The sequence below is a fragment of the Melanerpes formicivorus genome, unplaced genomic scaffold (assembly GCF_026170545.1).
Source record: "Melanerpes formicivorus ecotype bairdi unplaced genomic scaffold, bMelFor1.0.p_v2 SCAF_24, whole genome shotgun sequence".
Taxonomy (NCBI): domain Eukaryota; kingdom Metazoa; phylum Chordata; class Aves; order Piciformes; family Picidae; genus Melanerpes; species Melanerpes formicivorus.
Window position 1 is genome coordinate 9,913,124 of NW_027142376.1, and position 19,554 is coordinate 9,932,677.

The 19,554-nt window shown below is 45.8% G+C and overlaps 1 protein-coding gene across 1 annotated transcript; it reads left to right on the top strand.

Annotated features, from left to right (window-relative positions):
* The first annotated feature begins 11,137 nt into the window (after nucleotides 1–11,137).
* On the top strand, nucleotides 11,138–15,441 carry RPL14 (ribosomal protein L14). The gene is made up of 6 exons (XM_068152866.1): nucleotides 11,138–11,208; nucleotides 11,731–11,832; nucleotides 12,916–13,010; nucleotides 13,698–13,797; nucleotides 14,426–14,479; nucleotides 15,242–15,441. The coding sequence occupies exons 1-6, from the start codon at nucleotides 11,206–11,208 to the stop codon at nucleotides 15,416–15,418; spliced, it is 531 nt and encodes a 176-aa protein (XP_068008967.1). The 5' UTR covers nucleotides 11,138–11,205; the 3' UTR covers nucleotides 15,419–15,441.
* Nucleotides 15,442–19,554: the final 4,113 nt, after the last annotated feature.

The window sequence follows — 19,554 nt, forward strand, 5'->3', positions numbered from 1 at the left end:
TCCAGGCTAAGCAGCCCCAGCTCCCTCCGTCTCTCCTCATAGGGCTTGTGTTCTTGTGTTAGCTTCAAGAAATGCAGTTTATATAATTTGCTTCTGGATGAAGCATAATCTCATACATATGAAGGGCCATACTTCAAACTATTTTTGGTCAACCATATGTGCCAATATGGAGGGGGGGGGGGGGGGAAGGGATTATAAAGCAAGGCTTATTTTTTTTAATACTTGTGTTAGCCTCCACAGAACTGAACAAGCCACATTACTACTGCACAAAAGCACCTATTGTCGTCATTTGGAGATTAAAATACATTTGTTTTGAATAATTCCTCGGGACATTTTGGGTTGTCATCTACACTGAATCAGAATTCTAAACCAAAAGTGGACATTGATTAATAAATAAGAATTTCCATCTAAAGCCACATTTTGGAAACCTAGATTTTTTTATTATTTCTCTGTTTGGTTTTTTTTTTCCTAGAGGAAGAGGGGGGAAAAATAGAATGGAATGGAATGGGATGGAATAGAATAGAATAGAATAGACCGGGCTGGAAGAGACCTTCAAGATCATTGCATCCAACCTATCACCCAACCCACCTAAGCAACTAAACCATGCAACCAAGCACCCCATCAAGTCTCCTCCTCTCCACCCCATGCTCTTTAATATCTTTATTGATGATCTGGATGAGGGCACTGAGTCCATCATCAGTAAATTTGCTGATGATACCAAGCTGGGGGCAGGAGTTGATCTGCTGGAGGGTAGAAAGGCTCTGCAGAGGGACCTCAACAGGCTGGACAGATGGGCAGAATCCAACGGCATGAGATTTAACACATCCAAGTGCCGGGTTCTGCACATTGGCCACAACAACCCCATGCAGAGCTACAGGCTGGGGTCAGAGTGGCTGGAGAGCAGCCAGGCAGAGAGGGACCTGGGGGTACTGGTCGATGGCAGGCTGAACATGAGCCTGCAGTGTGCCCAGGCAGCCAAGAGGGCCAATGGCATCCTGGCCTGCATCAGGAACAGTGTGGCCAGCAGGAGCAGGGAGGTCATTCTGCCCCTGTACACGGAACTGGTTAGGCCACACCTTGAGTACTGTGTCCAGTTCTGGGCCCCTCAGTTTAGGAAGGAGGTTGACTTGCTGGAACAAGTCCAGAGAAGGGCAACAAAGTTGGTGAGGGGTTTGGAACACAAGCCCTATGAGGAGAGGCTGAGGGAGCTGGGGTTGCTCAGCCTGGAGAAGAGGAGACTCAGGGGTGACCTTATCACTCTCTCCAACTACCTGAAGGGAGGTTGTAGACAGGCAGATGATGGTCTCTTCTCCCAGGCAGCCAGTACCAGAACAAGAGGACACAGTCTCAGGCTGCACCAGGGAAGGTTCTGGTTGGATACTAGGAAGAAGTTCTATACAGAAAGAGTGATTGCCCATTGGAATGGGCTGCCCAGGGAGGTGGTGGAGTCGCCATCATTGGAGGTGTTCAGGAGGAGACTTGATGGGGTGCTTGGTGCCACGGGTTAGCTGTTTGGGTGGGTTGGATTGGTTGATGGGTTGGACGCGATGATCTTGAAGGTCTCTTCTAACCTGGTTTGGTTTATTCTATTCTCCTGAACACCTCCAATAGTTCCATTTATAGTCTATTAGACTGTTTCAGATCTAAATCAAATACTGATGGACTGGGATTGAGCTGAAGAACTTTGTGTCTACCTAGGAAAACTTTTTAAAATGATTATGGGGTACAGGCTAAGTAGCTCTGAGTGTACTTTGTTTTTCACTAAGCAATGCTCCGTGTTGCACTGTCGCCACCCACTGTTCATTCATTCTTTTCTCTGCAGCCTGGGTTCAAAAGTGTAATTAAATAATCCTGGTTGCCACTGATCTACAGTGGGATGTTAGAAAGAAACATGACAAGGATTAAACAATTTGGTTATTCTCTGTATCATTGAAGACTTCATCCCATCAAACATTAAATCGTTTAAACCAGGCATTTCTGCCCAGCGATTCCATAATGCACAGGTGATGCACTTTACTATTAACTGCTTCCTGCTAATGAATGCTCCCTTTCAGAAAAAGGAGATACCATTCAAGAACTAAAGCTGGGATGCAGCATGGTGTGTTCAAGCATTACAATAAGATTAAATATCTCAGCATAGCCATGTTATACTTCTTCAGCCTGTAGCCTGGGGCTGCAGCGTCCAACAAGAAGAAATTTTCTTGTATAGGAATTAGTTTGGATTTTTTCAGTTAGTTTCAGTCAGAAATTCTGAAGAAAGAGCCTTGCATCACCTGATCTATACGCTCAGCTTACAGGAAACAAACAATTTTGAAGAACAGAAGCTGTGAAGGCAATCAAGACACACTAAGAATGGATTCCATAGAACTTGCACCAAACATTTCCTAACGTAAAATGTAAGTGGTTGCTTCATGAGTGTAAATGTATTTGTAAGCAGAATTATGTTCATTTCAATGCTGCAAAGATACTGATGTCAGTAACATTGACCCTTCAATGGAACTAATTCTCCTAATAATTGTGGATAGCACCTAGTGTTAGATAAAAACCTTCTAATACTTTGTAGCCTTCCTGGTTGACAGGGCATGCTGGACAAACCTAATTCCCAAGCCAAGGCATCTGGTAAACCTTCTCAACTATTGAGCAGCCTCTCACCAGGGCCTGGTGTGGGCTTTTGAAGGACAGTTCTAACAGACATTGCTCAAGGAAGAGCACAGAGCTCAAGGAAGCTTTGGGGCAAAAGGAACACATTCAAAGCCCAGTCTTCTGCTCAACATGACTCTAAAGGTAATTTAAGGGGTCCCATAAAGGTAGGCACCTTACAGCGGCTGCAAGCACAGCATGAGTAAGGAAAAGAAAAGCTTGTTTAAAAATAAGCAGCAATCAGTTAGGTCTTACAGGAAGTGCACCTTTGTTCAGTTTCCAAGGAGATTGTGAATATCTGTTTGCAAATCTAAAATGACCTGATGGATTCTAGTTTTAATTGCTAGTTTTACTTTTTACATCAAGGAGAAGAAAGAAAGGAAAACAGCTTGATCAGATGGGCACATACATGACAATGGCAGAGAGGAGTTTGCTGCTGTTTTAATCAACCTGGTGTCAAATGAGCATTCCCTTGGAATATTCTCAGAGAGGCAAAGGGGCAGTAACCACAGGGTCTTAAGGATACAGCAATCTGCTGACTGTCCCTTGGATATTCAGAAGTTACAAACCACCTTGGGATTTTATTTCATTTGTTATAAGTCATAAATAATTGAAAATCGTGTGATAAATTATTCAGCTAAGTGCACAGTTTCCAAGGAATCATAGCATGGGTCTGGATTAATGGTAAAATGCAGGTCAGAGGCAGAAGCTGAGCTGACGCTCCACAATTACCACACAGAGGAGCAGCCCAGGGAGTCTGACGCTTCCCAGTGTGTGCTTTCCACCACGGGGACCTATAAGCACCTTGTGAATATTTATGAACTAGGAGCCCCTATTGCCTACTGTGTACTTCAGCTGCTTGCCCATGCAGTCATGAATTAGTGAAACTTTACCCAGAGCTTTGCTTGGCACAATTGATTAGGGCATTCATTATCTATAAGTGATAGCACTGTCCTTCAAGACTACTACCAAATGTAAACCTCTGCTATAAAAGACTTTGCCTTTAACCATAATTACCTCTTATAATTAACTGATGGAAGTGGCTGCAAGGATATGAGTTTGCTGTGAAACTGCTGGTACAACCCTGCTGCTTTCTTTATATAAACAAAGTTATCTGATTATTTTGGGTACGTCTAGGTGCATGATGCCCAGAAACAAAAGCAAGCTGCTCACATGTTGAGACAGACTTCCACCAAATCATGTGGGAGTCATGAATCTATGACTGAAAAAGCAAAAGCAAACACCTGAGGCTGCCCTGCATTTTGAAGGGGATATATAAATTGAAGTACATTTTCTCTGCACGTACTAGTACATTAAAAGCTATACTGACACTTCAGTTACAAATACTCATATAAACTATTTCCCAGATGCAGAATATCTCAATTCCTCGTTTCTGCCAAATTGCTCTCAGAGCAGTATGAAGATTGTTATTTTCAGAGAGTAAGAAATATAGCCCCCTCTTGGTTTTTTTTTTTCTCTGGAGACATTCAAAACCTGCCTGGAGGCATTTCTGTGGCACCTATTCCAGGTGATCCTGCTCTGGCACAGGTGTTGGACTAGATGGTCTTTCGAGGTCCCTTCCAACTCCTAACACTCTGTGATTTTTCACACACAGAGAAAGACATCCTTCCCAATGGGAAATAGAACAGGAGTGGTAACCAGTACAGTTCTGTGGGAGATTATTTTCTGATTTGAAAGTAGTGATGAGAATGTGATGTCTGGTATATTTTACCACCTTAAGAAACCAGTGTTTGTAAACAGAATACATTGTCTACAGTCTGTCTCATTATGCTACCTGAGCTGTCATGTTCACCCAGGCCAGTATTTTTGTCATCTCTATAACTGATAAAAAAGTTGGGGGTAATGTGCTCTTCGATCTATGCCTGAGGCACAGATGGTGAAAAATCCTGATAAGCAAGTACCCCCCAGTGACCAAAGGAATAACTACAGCACTGCACCAGCACTTCAGTTTGTGAAATATCAGCATAGTCACAAGAGGAGGCTGATAAAAATAGAAAGAATATGCCATTTGATACTCAACCTCTGTCCAGAGGGTGGCAGAGGATATGCGCAGCCTCACCTCTAACAAGACACAGGTGTAAAATGCTGCAGGAAGGGAATGGTTTTTCAAAACTAGTCACTCAGGACTGAAGTTCTCAAAGGAAACAAAAAAATCCTTAAAGAAAAAAATAGAGATAATAACTACTTAAATGCAAAGTACACATTCCTTGTTTCTGAGGTTTGACAGCTCGTGGCATAGCAGCCAATATGTGATGACACATATTTCACTATTCTGAGTTTAGTAGCAGCAGAATTCAGGAGGGTCTTATAAGCTGAGTCTGTCACCCCATTTGCATAATAAATTATTAGAACACAAAAAGAAAATGAAAAATATATGCTATTTTTGAAAATGAAAGTATTTTGATCCAGAACATTTTTGTAGAAACCCAGAGTTAGGACTAAGATCCCAAAGTCTTCTGAGCCAGCTGGAAAAAGCTAAGAGCTTTGTGGCCTCTAGCCCTAATCCAAGGAGCTAAGAAGCTGTAAATTGATGTAGAAGGAAATCAAGTGAAAGAATTATGTCTCAGCTGCACATTTATTAAAGCCACAAATGCGGTGTCATAAATAGTAAATGAATTGGGAAAACCTCTTCTATCACATCATTTCTCAATTTGTCCATCAATAAGGATCAATAAGCCCTCATATTTAGAGGAAGAATGTATTTCTGGCTGAAAAAGCACATTGATTAGATGCTTCAGACTTTGAAGAAAAAGCTGCAAAAAACCTAGTTCATTAAGATCAAAATGCATCACATTCAAATTTCACCTGGTGTCAGTATCAGAACAACAAACACACTGCTCTCCACCTCCTGAAGTCCAGCCACTCGTGCACAACCCAGACACCCAATTCACACTGCCATGCAGAAATGTCAGCTCTCTGACATTTTTTCCTTGTGGCTTCAGAATTCTGAACAGTTTATCAACCAAACTGATGAGTGCTGCTCAAACTCAGATAGGTTAAAAAACAAATCAAAATAAATAAAACCAACCTCTGCTGGCTTTATTATTATTTAAGTGCCATCAGTTGGGTAAACAGCACATGGGATTGTGTTTACTGGAATTTGGGTTAACTATTTGTTAACTATTCCTTCTCAGACTCTGCTACAGTTTCCTGCACCTAAATTCTGCACATCTCTTAGAGCAGGATGGATAAAAAGAGGCTTCTGGAATGAGTCCAGGAAGGGCAATGAAGCTGGTGAGAGGTCTCAAGCACAAGCCCTATGAGGAAAGGCTGAGGCAGCTGGGGTTGCTTAGCCTGGAGGAGACTCGGGGGAGACCTTATTACTGTCTACAGCTACCTGAAGAGAGGTTGTAGCAAGGTGGGGGTTGGTCTCTTCTCCCAGGCAACCAGCACCAGAACAAAAGGACACAGTCTCAAGCCGCACCAGGGGAGGTTTAGGCACCAGGTGAAGAGAAAGTTCTTCACAGAGTTATTGGCCATTGGAATGTGCTGCCCAGGGAGGTGGTGGAATCACTGTCCCTGGAGGCGTTCAAAAAAAGATTGGATGTGGCACTTGAAGTCATGGTTTAGTCAGTCATGAGGTGTTGGGTGATAGGTTGACCTGATGATCTCCGAGGTCTTTTCCAGCCTTTTGGATTCTATGATTCTATGATTCTTTGGCTCTCAGGAAGTACTTTGCCTTGTTTGTGGGTGTCATGCTTGATTAGAAGTAGTTCAAACCTAAGTAGCTGAAGTGCACTTCTGGCACGGACACACTTTTGTGTTTTCCCTGTAACTGATCTAGCTTTCAGCTTCTTGTGGCAGTTTTCCACAGTGACTGGCAGGCAGGCAGGTCATCATAACTGTGCCTATTCTAAGGGTTTGTTCAACTGCACAGCCCCCTGTGGGAATGCTATTCAGGGTGAAAACCTTGCTCTGGACTCCCTGTTGGGATTACTACTCTTCAGGATGTACTTGTGAAGCCATCCCTCACCTCTTTGGGCCACAACCAGACTGACTGAGTGAACAGCATGAAACTGCTTCTAAAACAGAATAAGTGGCTGTTATTCACTGAGGTAGTTGTGTAAGCAAGGGGTACACTCTTGCAAGGGAAAGACAAGCAGTTGATAGGGGAAGGGGCAGTTGTCTCTTTAGTTGGCCCAGCTGCAGCAGGAAAAAATGATGTGAGTGCACTATTCATGACACAAAGCCTGGTTTATCATTACCTTGCTTTTTATTTAGCTTCTGGTGAGTGAGTACAATAGTCATGGTATTCTGCTAAACACAAGAGGCAAAGTGGGACATTTCAAACTGTCACCACCACCCCCCCCCAAAAAAAAAGACATTTCCCATCACTTCTTCCCACCCCCACCCCTCCATCATTTCTTCCTTCTGCTAGACTAGAAAGCAGAACTTTGAAACTTTGCTTGGTAGTGTTTTCTCCCTGTCTTGCCTGACAAATCTAGTCCATTAGTTAGATGGTGCAGTTCTTGAGTATCAGGAAATCACCAGGCCTTTATCTCTCCCTGCTGGTGTTTAAGCAGAGATGATGGAAATCCTCAGTGAGAAAGCTGAAGCAGAGGGAAAAGGCAGGGAAAAAAATAAGTTGTTTGGTTCTTTAATAGCTCTAGCCCAGGATAAGGGTTTACTTCTGCTCTCAGTTCCAAGCAGAGCATTTCAAAGCAGGAAGGCATTGCTTGTCCTTAAAGGGCAGCCAAAGGCGATCTGAATCGCAACTTGAACAAAAATATAACAGCTCTGGAGAATTTTAATTCAACCACTTTGTCTTAGGCAGCAGGCTGTAGTGCCATACGTGTTCCATATTCAACAAGGCATATAGAATTCTCTCACTCTTGAAATGCCAGATCATCTGTCATTTCTGGGGCTTTAATTACAGGTTAATCTTAGGCCTGACATCTGGCACGCTTCTTCACTGATCACCGCTTCTTGAAGCTGCATGAGCCAGTTCACACAGAGAGAACTCACACAAGTTCTGAGGAGTTTCAAGAGTGACTCAAAAGTTGGCCCAAAAGTGCTTCTCCAAAATGAGTACCTCTTCAGGGAAATAACAGGCACTCTCAGACTCACCATCAGGGTGGGATGAGGAGAAGGAAGAAGAAAATCAAAATTGTCAGTCATACATTGGTTAAGTGTACCGCTGCTCCTTGGGATGGAGATCTGTTGCCTTCAGGAAGAAGGCTGGGAAATGCAAGGGAGGATGGAAGTAGGTCTTAAAGCCCCCCAATTAGCTGAGGGAAAAAAACAGTTAGCTCTAAAAGTACCTAAGTTAAAAGCTTACATTTGGAATTTTGAGCTGAGATTATATTTAATAGCTCTTGAGCAGATTCAGTATCACTGTACTAGGAGTCTCAAATGCTCATCTCTCTTTCAAGGAGGAGGAATACACTCAAAAAAAATCTTTGCTCAAGTGGTTACTTGAAGCAGAACCTGGTGGCATGGTAGCTGGGTAGTATTGTTTACCTGGACCTGAGCAAAGCCTTCGACACTGTCCCGCACCACATCCTGGTCTCCAAACTGGTGACACATGGGTTTGATGGGTGGACCACTAGATGGATAAGGAACTGGCTTGATGGCCACACCCAAAGAGTGGCTGTCAATGGCTCCATGTCCCAGTGGAGGCCAGGGACAAGCGGAGTCCCTCAGGGATCAGTCCTGGGACCTGTCTTGTTCAACATCTTTGTGGGTGACATGGACAGTGGCATTGAGTGCACCCTCAGCAAGTTTGCTGATGACACCAAGCTGTGTGGTGCAGCAGACATGCTGGAGGGAAGGGAGGCCATCCAGAGGGACCTTGACAGGCTGGAGAGGTGGGCACAAGCCAACCTCATGAAGTTCAATAAGAGCAAGTACAGGGTCCTGCATCTGGGTCGAGGCAATCCCAGGCACAAATACAGGCTGGGCAGTAACTGGCTAGAAAGCAGCCCTGAGGAGAGAGACTTGGGGGTGCTGGTGGACAAGAAGCTCAACACGAGCTCTCAATGTGCACTTGCAGCCCACAAAGCCAATCAGATCCTGGGCTGCATCAGGAGAAGTGTGGCTAGCAGGTCGAGGGAGGTGATCATCCCCCTCTACTCAGCCCTGCTGAGACCCCACCTGGAGTACTGTGTCCAGTTCTGGAGCCCCTATTACAAGAGGGATCTGGAGGTGCTGGAGCGTGTCCAGAGAAGGGCCACAAGGATGATCAGAGGGCTGGAGCACCTCTCCTATGAGGACAGACTGAAGGAGTTGGGGCTGTTCAGTCTGCAGAAGAGAAGGCTCCGAGGTGACCTCATTGTGGCCTTCCAGTATCTGAAGGGGGCCTACAGAAAGGCTGGGGAAGGACTTCTCAGGATCTCAGGTAGTGATAGGACTAGGGGGAATGGAATGAAGCTAGAGGTGGGGAGATTCAGGCTGGATGTGAGGTGGAGGCTCTTCACCATGAGAGTGGTGAGACCCTGGAATGGGTTGTCCAGGGAGGTGGTCGAGGCCCCGTCCCTGGGGGTGTTTAAGAGCAGGCTGGATGAGGCTCTGTCCAGCCTGATCTAGTGTGGGGTGTCCCTGCCCATGGCAGGGGGGTTGGAACTAGATGATCCTTGTGGTCCCTTCCAACCCTGAATGAAACTATGAAACTATTGGTAGAGCCTTTCACCTTTTAGCTGATCAGAGTAGGTATCACCTGGATAAATACAAATGAAATTTTCATCCCCTTACAGTTCTCTAGGAAACTGACTAGACTGGTATTACAGATAGTTCTTTGGGTGCCAGGAGTGTATAGGATTGAAGTGGAACCTGGGAACTAATGAGCTGAAAGATGTGCTTTTTGAAACAGTGATGGTTCTTGGTCAGGCTTGTTGCACCCCAGGGAGTCAGTGGAATGAAATGTATTGCCTAGCTGCAGAGGCTCTTACTGCTTTGCAGCCAGATGGAGGCTCTCATTGTTTGTATTGTCAGGCTCCTGGGCATGCCTGTTTCAAAAGGAAAAAGAGAGATGAACCCTATAGTGTGCGATTCCTACCCATCAGATGACTGTGGAAGAGGGCAGCAGCTAAACATACTTTCAACAATCATATAGAATATAAGCAGAAATGCTGTATTCTTCCTTTCCTGCAGTTTACCTTCCCAGGGAAAGTGTGAAATTCAGACTGGTCTGGTGAGAAGTGAAACGGGATGGAGAAACCTGTGCTTGGATCCCACAGAATCCAAGTGACTAGGGGCAAGCCTTAAACACTTCTCATCTATTTCATAAACAAACATGAGGTAACACTGATTCTCTTTCCCTCTTTGGTGTCTCACACTCTGACACAGCCTAGTTTCAGTGACAGTCTCAGGTGGACTACGTAAGCCACTCCAAGGGAGAGGTTTATGGGGTAATTAGAAGAGAATCAGACTTGTTAGATCATTCTCACCATGGACTACTACGTACTTCCCCTCTTTGCTTGTAGCTTTATGGATCCCTTGTGCATCCTTTACCCCAAAGCTAGTGCTCAGCTACCAAAGCCTTTCAGTGTGCAGAGAATAGCTGGCACAATGAGGAATGACCAGGTTGCAACATCATGTCCTAGCACAGTGTTATCATGGATTTTGAACCTGATGCAAAGAAAATAATGATTAAAGATATGTATTATGTTCTACATTCTGCAGCCAGATTCAGCCTGTGCTTGGATGTTTGGTTCATGCCTAAGTGCCTACCTAACACTAGGCTCATCTTGTGAACACATCCATTTACTCCACTGCAGGACATGATTGGTGCAGATGGAATTTAATCGCCATGGAATCAGGTCCTGCAAATGTTTAGTCCTTGTGCCCCTGTAAGTATGAAACAGCTTGGAATAAAAAGTGTTTGAGAAGAATGGGGATCTAGCCCTTGCTAGACATGAGCCATTAATTTTTAAGGAAGCAAAGATGGATGTCAGGAACACTACAGGAGCTCGTGATAAATTCTTATTTTCCGCAAGTCTTATTGATGGTTCAAAAAAAACCCAAACAACAAAACTCTGCTGTTGGAGCCAGGCTCATACCGTGTTGGCTGTGCACTGCCAAGCCTCTTGAGCTCAAACACAACTCACCAGCACACAGCCTCAGGATTTGCTGTGCTCTCCAGTATCCTTTCGCCACCGGGCCACCTTCTCATTCTGCCCAGGGGCCAGGTCATAGAACCGAGGCTATACTTACCCCCACCACCTTCGGGGGGAAGCGCAGCTCGCTCGAGCAGCGCCTCGGCCCCGCACACACCACGCAAGCCCAGCGACAGCAGCACTTCCACACGGCGGGCACCACACTGGGAAACGGCAGACCCGAGACCCCCTACCCCTGAGCACAGCACCTCCAGCTGACCGCGTCTCACCGCACATGCGCGGAGCGAGCTCGCCGCGCCTGCACGTGGCTCCCCCGGGGCGCATGCGCGCTGTGCGCCGCCGGCAGACTCCCGGTGCACGCAGGCTCGGCCGGGCTGCGGGGGGGGGGGGGGGGGTGTGGGCCTGCCCCGCGCACGCGTACTCCCGCCGCGCAGGCAGTTTCCGGCCGCCGGCAGCGGGGCTCCTCCCTTTCTGCTCGCGAGCGGCCATCATGGTACGTGCGGGTGGCCGGGGCCTCCGTGCCCTGGCGGGATCCCCATGTCCTCCTCTGCTTATGTCCCTGTTCCCTTGTCTGCGCACTCCCACCTGTGTCCCCCTGCGCCTGGCTGGGCGACGGGGAGGGAAGCGGGCGGTGGCTGCCGGCCGCAGTCACCCCACCCGCGCTGGGCTGCGGCCGGGCCCCGCGTGCGGCCGTGGGTCGGGCGCGGCTGGGATTGCGCAGGGTCGCGTTCGGAGGTCAGCTCCTGCTACAGTCGGAGCTGGCGTGTCTGCCCCTGGCTGTTTGCGATCGCAGGGCTCGCCGCTTCTCGCTGGCGCCCCTTCCTTCACCTGCTTGCGGCGTCCACGCGGGGCCAGGGCTCGCGTACAGTTCAGTGCATTACTCGGGGTCTTCTGCTCAAGCGAAAGGATTCTGTGCAGTTAGAAGAGCTTGGGGAAGTGTTCTAAAGGCTGTGAAAGCACTGAACCTAATAATGGCCTTGGGTATGTTCTCACCTAACTATTTTGCTGCGCCCAGGTGTTCAAACGCTTCGTCGAGATTGGCAGAGTTGCTTTTATTTCCTTTGGGCCACATGCTGGCAAGCTGGTGGCCATTGTGGATGTTATTGACCAAAACAGGGTAAGTTATGAGAGCCCTACCTTTATTTTCTCTTTTCTGACTTAACAGAAGCTTTTACACGAAGACTGCATCTATTTTAAGGGATAGTCTTTGTGAATGGATTTTCCTCTGTTTCCAATATTTCCAATGAGTAGAAGTGGCCAAGTGATGAATAGAATGATGTTAATGAATGTTTAAAGCAAGTGCTTGGGCTGGGGGTTTCTTTCACTTACTGTTTCAGGAAAAAAATTGAGTATGTCACTTTGCCTCAGTGTCTTTCTTTTTTGAGTTGTATAGAATAACATTAACCAGGTTGGAAAAGACTTGAGATCATCAGGTCCAACCTATCACCCAACACCATCTAATCAACTAAATCATGGCACCAAGTGCCCCATCCAGTCTCCTCTTAAACACCCCCAGTGATGGTGACTCCACCACCTCCCTGGGCAGCACATTCCAATGGCCAATAACTCTTTCTGTGAAGAACTTCTTCCTAACATCCAGCCTAAACCTCCCCTGGCACAGCTTGAGTCCATGTCCTCTTCTTCTGGTGCTGGTTGTCTGGGAGAAGAGACCAACCCCCACCTGTCTACAGCTTCCCTTCAGGTAGCTGTAGACAGCAATAAGGACTCCCCTGAGCCGCCTCTTCTCCAGACTAAGCAACCCCAGCTCCCTCAGCCTCTCCTCATAGGGCCTGTGCTCCAAACCCCTCCCCAGCTTTGTTGCCCTTCTCTGGACATGTTCCAGCAACTCAACATCTTCCTAAACCAAGGCTCCCAGAACTGGACACAGTACTCAAGGTGTGGCCTAACCAGTGCTGAGTCCAGGGGCAGAATGACCTCTCTGCTCCTGCTGGCCACACTATTCCTGATACAGGCCAGGATGCCCCTCCAAGATGAATCTTTCAGAATTCTGTATGTAAGCTTGGGTTGTATACACAAGACTTAACATTGTCACTTTTTGTTTGCATGGCATTTACTTTTGTTGTGGACTGTTGTTGCCAAGATGCTGTTCATTAGGATCATTATTAGGAAACTGCTGTCTGTTTTGAGCACGATGGGTAAACCACAACCAAGCCCCCCACATCTGTTTTCATTTTTTCAGGCACTAGTTGATGGCCCCTGCAGTGGTGTCAGAAGGCAGGCCATGCCCTTCAAGTGCATGCAGCTGACTGATTTTGTTCTCAAATTCCCACACAGGTGAGTTGTTGGTGGCTTTTTTTAACCTCTGAAAAACATGCTGTCACTTGATGAGAGATACCACTTGAATGCTTAATGAATGTGGAACGTTCATGCAACATTAAGAGAATGGATTAGCATGTACATAGTACAAATTTGGCAGCCTGTTGAATGCACTTAAGGTTTCATTACCAGTATTGATTGATAATTGCTCTTCAGGAGCAAAGGCACTGGCAACTAACTTGCAGGTATTTGTGGGGTGGAGGGTGTGGGGGAAGGCAGTTGCAGTATATACTGTGCAGCTCTGCTTTGCTGCTGCTTAGGTCACTTTCATGTATTATATGTTTCCTGCCTACAGAATGGGAATTGCAGGAGGCTAAACTTGTTCTGAACTTCTTTTCAGCTTAGTTGCTACGACTTTCTGTAATTTAGAAACAAAAATTGCTGCCTTTCTGATTCTGAAGCAGTGGTAGGAACAGTGTGTGGGTATGCCTCTTGGAGTTGCTTATCTGTCAGTCCTAGCAAAGGATCTGTGCGACAGGATGTTAATGAGGCCACAGAGATGTATGTGGCATTGACTTCAAGTAAATATCTGAAGCAATACAGAAGAGTGATTTTCTTTTGTATGAAATTTGATGGGCCAACAGCAGAGATTTTTACTTTCTTTCCATAAAGAGTGAATGAAATGTTGTGTCTGTTCTATTGCAGTGCTCGTCAGAAGTGTGTGCGACGTGCCTGGGAGAAGGAGAATATAAATGAGAAGTGGGCAGCCACAAGATGGGCAAAGAAGATAGAAGCCCGAGAAAAGGTAGGTTTTCACTGGGTGAGTGATACATGTTCACAGGATGTTAGGGGTTGGAATGGACCTCTGATGGTCATCAAGTCCAACCCCCCTGCCAGAGCAGCACCGTAGAATCTAGCACGGGTCACACAGGGACACATCCAGATGGGTCTTGAAAGTCCCCAGAGGGGAGTGCACAAACTCCCTGTGCAGCCTCTTCCAGTGCTCTGTGATTCTCACAGTGAAGAAGTTCCTCCTCATGTTGAGGTGGAGCCTCCTGTGCTGCAGTTCATGTCCATTGCCCCAGTCCTGTCACAGGGTGCAGCTGAGAAGCTTTAGTTGTACTGCTTCTGCTTAGGAAAGTTAGATGCAATCTAGTAACCCATGCATCTTCAATTGTGGGCTAAGATTGCAGAGAGACAAGGCACATACTTTTGAAAGTTGCTACCTACTAGCTTCAGCTGCTTGTATTTTGACATGATGGGTTTAGTGATTTCCATAACCACCTTTTTTCCTGCACGAGCAAAGGTGAACTAGTTCCAGACATGCAGCCAAACTTCATCTGGGGGGTTGTGACGTGCTTTCCAGCACTTGAGTTTTACTGCTTGCCTGTGTGTATACATGAAGAGCTTCATTACTGATTCTTTTCAAACAGAAGGCCAAAATGACTGACTTTGATCGCTACAAGGTTATGAAGGCAAAGAAAATGGTGAGTGTTTGAGTGTCACTTCTCTATGGGAACAATGCACGTGGCTTTCACCTTAGTCACATACACAGGGTGGCCTTACCTTGGTAGTTGGCTTGGGTTATTGAGTAACACCCAAGTATGTGAATCCCTGGAATTTTTCATGCTTCTTTGGCCACCACAGTCTCTACAGTATTTGAGCAAACTTAAACCCATGATCTGTATGTCAGTCTTCCAGGTTAGTGCTGAGGAAAGAATTGCCCCCTGATGAAATCAGGTATTCTTGATGGGTGTTTTATTCTATATCAAAAGTCATTACCCATGAAATAACTGAAGTGCCCAAGTTTGCAGCCACAATGATGTTGTCCATGGAGTAGATCAGAATGGTTTTAGGTTGTACATTTTAATGTAATGGCACAGTAACAATTTTTCCTTTTTTACTATAATAACTATAATTGGTTAGCAAAGGGTGATAATCAAAAAAAGGCAGAATCTGGAAGTAGAATTAACCAGGTTGGAAGAGACCTTTGATATCGAGTCCAACCTATCATCCAGCACCATCTAATCAACTAAACTATGGCACTAAGCACCCCATCCAGTCTCTTCCTAAACACCTCCAGTGATGGTGACTCCACCACCTCCCTGGGTAGCCCATTCCAATGCCCAGTCACTCTTTCAATGAAGAACTTCTTCCTAATATCCAGTCTAAACCACCCCTGGCTTAAAACCTAAGGTACAGTATTTATTGTTTTCATTCTGATGAATTGTAAACATTTTCCTTTACAGAGGAACAGGATCATCAAGCATGAAATGAGGAAGCTCCAGAAGATGGCTTCTAACAAGGGCAAGAAGCCTGAGAAGTCAGAGAAGGCAACCAAGCTGGAGAAGGCACCCAAGTCGGAAAAAGCACAAAAGTCAGAGAAGGCCCCCAAGTCAGAGAAGGCCCAGAAGGCTCAGAAATAAAATGAACTTCTAGTGATGTCTGACTTTGTGTCCTTGTTCCAATTCTTTACAATTGGCAAATGGTTAAAGATCTGTTTTAAATTGTAATCATAAGTTCATGTTTGTTTCTCACCAAGAATTGTTGTCCGTCTCGTTTATTGGATGTCCAAGTGTTGGGTTCTAGTGTTTCCCAGGAACACACAGGCTGTGCTCAGTACACCATACCCAATGCCAGTTGAAATACATACCCAGTTACTTGGAAGTAGGCTGGTTGGTGACATTCTAAAGCAGTCTGCTGTTGAAATGGTTGGTAGTGAACAAAGTTACACAGTCTTGAGTGTGAAAAATGAGAAAGAATTAGACGAATTTTCCTATATAAATCAGGGTTTGAAAGACAAATTGCTGTTCAGATCCTTTAAATTACTCCCTATTTCTAAAAGGCTACCACCATTCTTTAGGTAGTGACCTGGCATTCTTCAGATGCTACCACCACAGTTGTCTTGGAAGACAGAGCGAGAAACGGTGATGTATCAATACCAATATTTGTGACTTGCGTTCAGATATGCTTGGTTTTCAGATTGCTTGAAGTTAAGAGTTTATGTCAAGCCCTGATACTAATTTCAGTCCCTTTAAACTGCCATGTATGTCCCACCTGTTAATCAAAACCATTAAGTAGAAGGGAGCAAGGCCTAAAAATTACTCAATCTGAAACACTGAAGCACACAATTTAGCCTCTGTGCTGTAATGTTCTTACATCTCAATGTCAGCACCCATCATCTGTGTTTTCTCCTGTGGTGTATTGGCAAGGGATAATATACCTTCATAGTGAATGAAGAAAGTCTGAGATACCTGGTAAATGAAAAGCAAATTATTTTTACAGTCAGATATGGACTGGAGATGAGTTTAAAGTGGTTGAATCCATGTACTGTGAAAATGAAAGGTTTATCAACCTGGGGGGGGGGGGGGGGGGGAGGTCCTTCAAGGTGAGAGTTGTTCCTTGGGGTCTTAGAGGGTTTTTTATATACTGTTAATTTCAGTTAAAGTTATTTAAGACTGGTGAAAATTTGCTACAAGAGGCTGTAGATGTGCCTTCCATCAGAATGAGCTCACAAGTCATTGTTCTACATGATTTGCTGATCTTTAAAGGTTCTTCCCAAAGATTCACTTTGGCTGTGACTGCAGCAATTTTACCTGTAGTGCTTTCATTCCCACCACTACCATTCAGTAGCTACTGGGGTATCTGAAACAGTTGCATGACACAAAGCATACTGTAACCTGCCAAACTGCTCAGCAGCTGTCATTTCCCTGAAGAGAAACTGCAACGGCGCTAAACATGTCTGGAGGAGGGCTGTTTGGCTGCACGTGTCTGCCTTGGCACTGCACCATGGAAAGGGATGTCCTGGGAGAGAGGGGTATTAAAGGTTAAGGCACTATTAGGGAGAAGTATTTTGTGCCTTAGAAAAAACTTGCTTCTGTATTACTGTGCCAAGTGCTTCTGTGCAAGTATTTGGTTTTTACAGTTTGCAGGAAAGGGGAAGAAAAATAGAACATATCAGTCCTGGTCCCTGTGCTGTGTCTTTTCTGATGGCCTGTTCCATGTGAGCAGCATCTGGTGCTTTTAGCAGCTCAGGAAAGCTCTCCAAAACCTTCTGCAGCACTGTCCAGTTGGCAGGTCACCTTCCTTTCAATCCATGAGTGCTGTGCCGCTAGTGCTGGTTTGTCTTAAATCTAGGAGGATACGGGAGACCGGGAGTACAGTCTTGTTTCTGAAGGTTGCCACACGATGGCAACGTCAGCTCCTTTATAAGTGTGCTGCTAAGGCTCACCCGAACCACCCAGATGTCTGTTGGAAGGACAACACAGCCGGGCAATCTAAGAGGTTCCTGGAACGGTTGGATGACAGTTTCCTCTTCCAAGTGGTAAAGCAATCCACAAGAAAAGGTGCTGTGCTGGATCTTGTCCTCACCAGCAAGGAGGGGCTGGTGAGTGGCGTGAAACTTGAGGGAAGCATTGCTGTAGCTGTGTTGAAATGATAGTGTGACATGGGTGGCCTTATTTCCATGTGAACAGTGAGGAAAATGAGAGAAAAGTCTGTTCCTATACACAACACACTGAATCAAGCTATCTCTGTCCAGTATTTTCTCTACCTTATGGACCTGGGGCTTGTCCCCTTTGGGACAGTGGCTGGGGAAGCAGGGCACTGGAATGTGTCGCCTTCTGAAACCAGATACAAAACTCCATTTTGCAGCTCATTTGTGTCCTAGCACCAGACCCTGAGTAGGAGCCCAGATCTCTTCCCCATTCTGCTTGACCCCTAGAGCCTTAATTTAGCATCTTTTTGACAACTGCTGCAAAGGAAGGTCGAAATATCAGGGTCTCCTCTGGAGCCTATTCATCTGCAAAGTATTGAGGCCTGTTACCAGTAGATACAAGAGGCAGCAGGGAAAAGAGAAATGTGAAGGCTTTCAGAGCAGCTCATTTCATAATCAGTGGCAGTGATTTATCTGGGTAGGGTTTGGTTCTCAAAAATCCATTGAAGCTTATAATTATCATGGCATATGTGGAAAGTCATATTCATAGTCTGTAAAATCCATTAAAGCCTCACACTTTTCTAGAGGGGAGAGGAAATCTCTTCAACTTTACTTTCTCAGAGGCAGCATATCTTTCTGTTTCTTGTCAGCCCTTAAAATCTGACCCCTCTCACCACTCCGTTGCCTGTCCTTAGCTGCCAAGGGAGAAATGAACGCAGGTCTAGTGGGACAGAAAGGGAAAGAAGAAGTATTTCTGGGGAACAGAGAAAACCAATAAATCAACAGGTATATCTCTGTGGGGACAAGCAAGGGGAAAAGTGAGTCAGTCTATGAAATGGACACAGGGTTATACCAGAAGCTTTTGCTAATGTCTGTAGTGAGGGCTTTGGGGGAACACAGAGGTCCTCATGCTGCTGTGGGTACGCCAGTGACAATGGCAGTCTTTGCTCTCTGTCAGTTTCTTTGGTCTCTGCCTTGCTGCTCATTTTCCCTCAGGGAAAGTTTGCAGCTCTCTTACTCTTGTACTTGCTCGTGGCTCTGCTGAATCTGCCTGGTGTTACATGCAAACTGAGAAAATGTCTGTATAGTCTAGAATGACCCTTAGGGGAGCCCCTCTTGCTGCTGCTTACAACTGGAACCAAACAGTTTTTCCTCTTGCCTCAGTGCAACGTGAGGGGGAGCAGGCTCAGGAGATCTTTGATATCGGGTGTCACAGGTTTTCTGCCCTGAGACCCTAATGTGAGACCTGAGTGTTTTGGAGGCTTGCATTTTACCTGTAAGATGGGAGCAGTCCCACCTCCCTGCTTTCCTGTGTCTCTCTTTGCTGCCTACCACCACAGGGGAGTTTCTGGGAGTGGGGACTCCTCCCTTGTCCTGCAGAGGGGGCGTTGGGCTGGTGGCAGGACTGGCCTCAGCTCAAATCAGGGAAACCACATGAAAATCTATGTGTGAGAGAGCGAGCTCTGGTTTGAGCTGAAGCCACAGCTGTGAGAATGTGAGCAGAGATGGTCAGGGGATAGAAAACGAAAAGAGAGAGAAAGAAAAGCAGTTTTCACTGTTCAGATAATCACTGTTTTTCCAAAATTAAGTAGCAGAGATGCTACTGATGGGGTCTGGGACTCTGCCAATGGGCTCAGGACTACCCAGCTCAGGCACCACGTAGGTAGGCATGGCACTATGGATTTGGTGGGACTTCCTGGACCTCCTCAGGAAGCAGGTTCATAATGCACTTGATTCTTGGGTATTGCTGCCTTTTTAATCTTGATTTTTTTATTATTTTTTTTTTTTACTGTGAACATCATTGAAACAATTATCCAGAGGAGAAACAAAACCAGCATTTCAAAATACAGAGATGGGAGGATCTGTTTCAAAGCTGGCTGGATTAATCATACTGGTTTGGCCACTGATCCTTTAAGTCTGCCTCCTACAGCAGCCATCCATGCCTCTTTTGAATGCAGATTCCTCAGAGGTCAGGCATGCAACTGAGCTGATGATTTGTGCAGAGAGGCCATCCAGAGAGACCAGCTGGAGCACTTGGCCTGTCAGTCAAAGCCTGCAACACACTGCACTGGCAGGGATCATTCGACAGAGGATTGCATAGAAATGGAATCGTTTCAGTACTAAGCA

Excerpts from the sequence above, each read along its gene's own strand:
- RPL14 (XM_068152866.1), top strand. Across the intron at positions 13,798-14,425 it reads AGATAGAAGCCCGAGAAAAG|AAGGCCAAAATGACTGACTT; the intron begins GTAGGTTTTCAC and ends CTTTTCAAACAG. Across the intron at positions 14,480-15,241 it reads TTATGAAGGCAAAGAAAATG|AGGAACAGGATCATCAAGCA; the intron begins GTGAGTGTTTGA and ends TTTCCTTTACAG.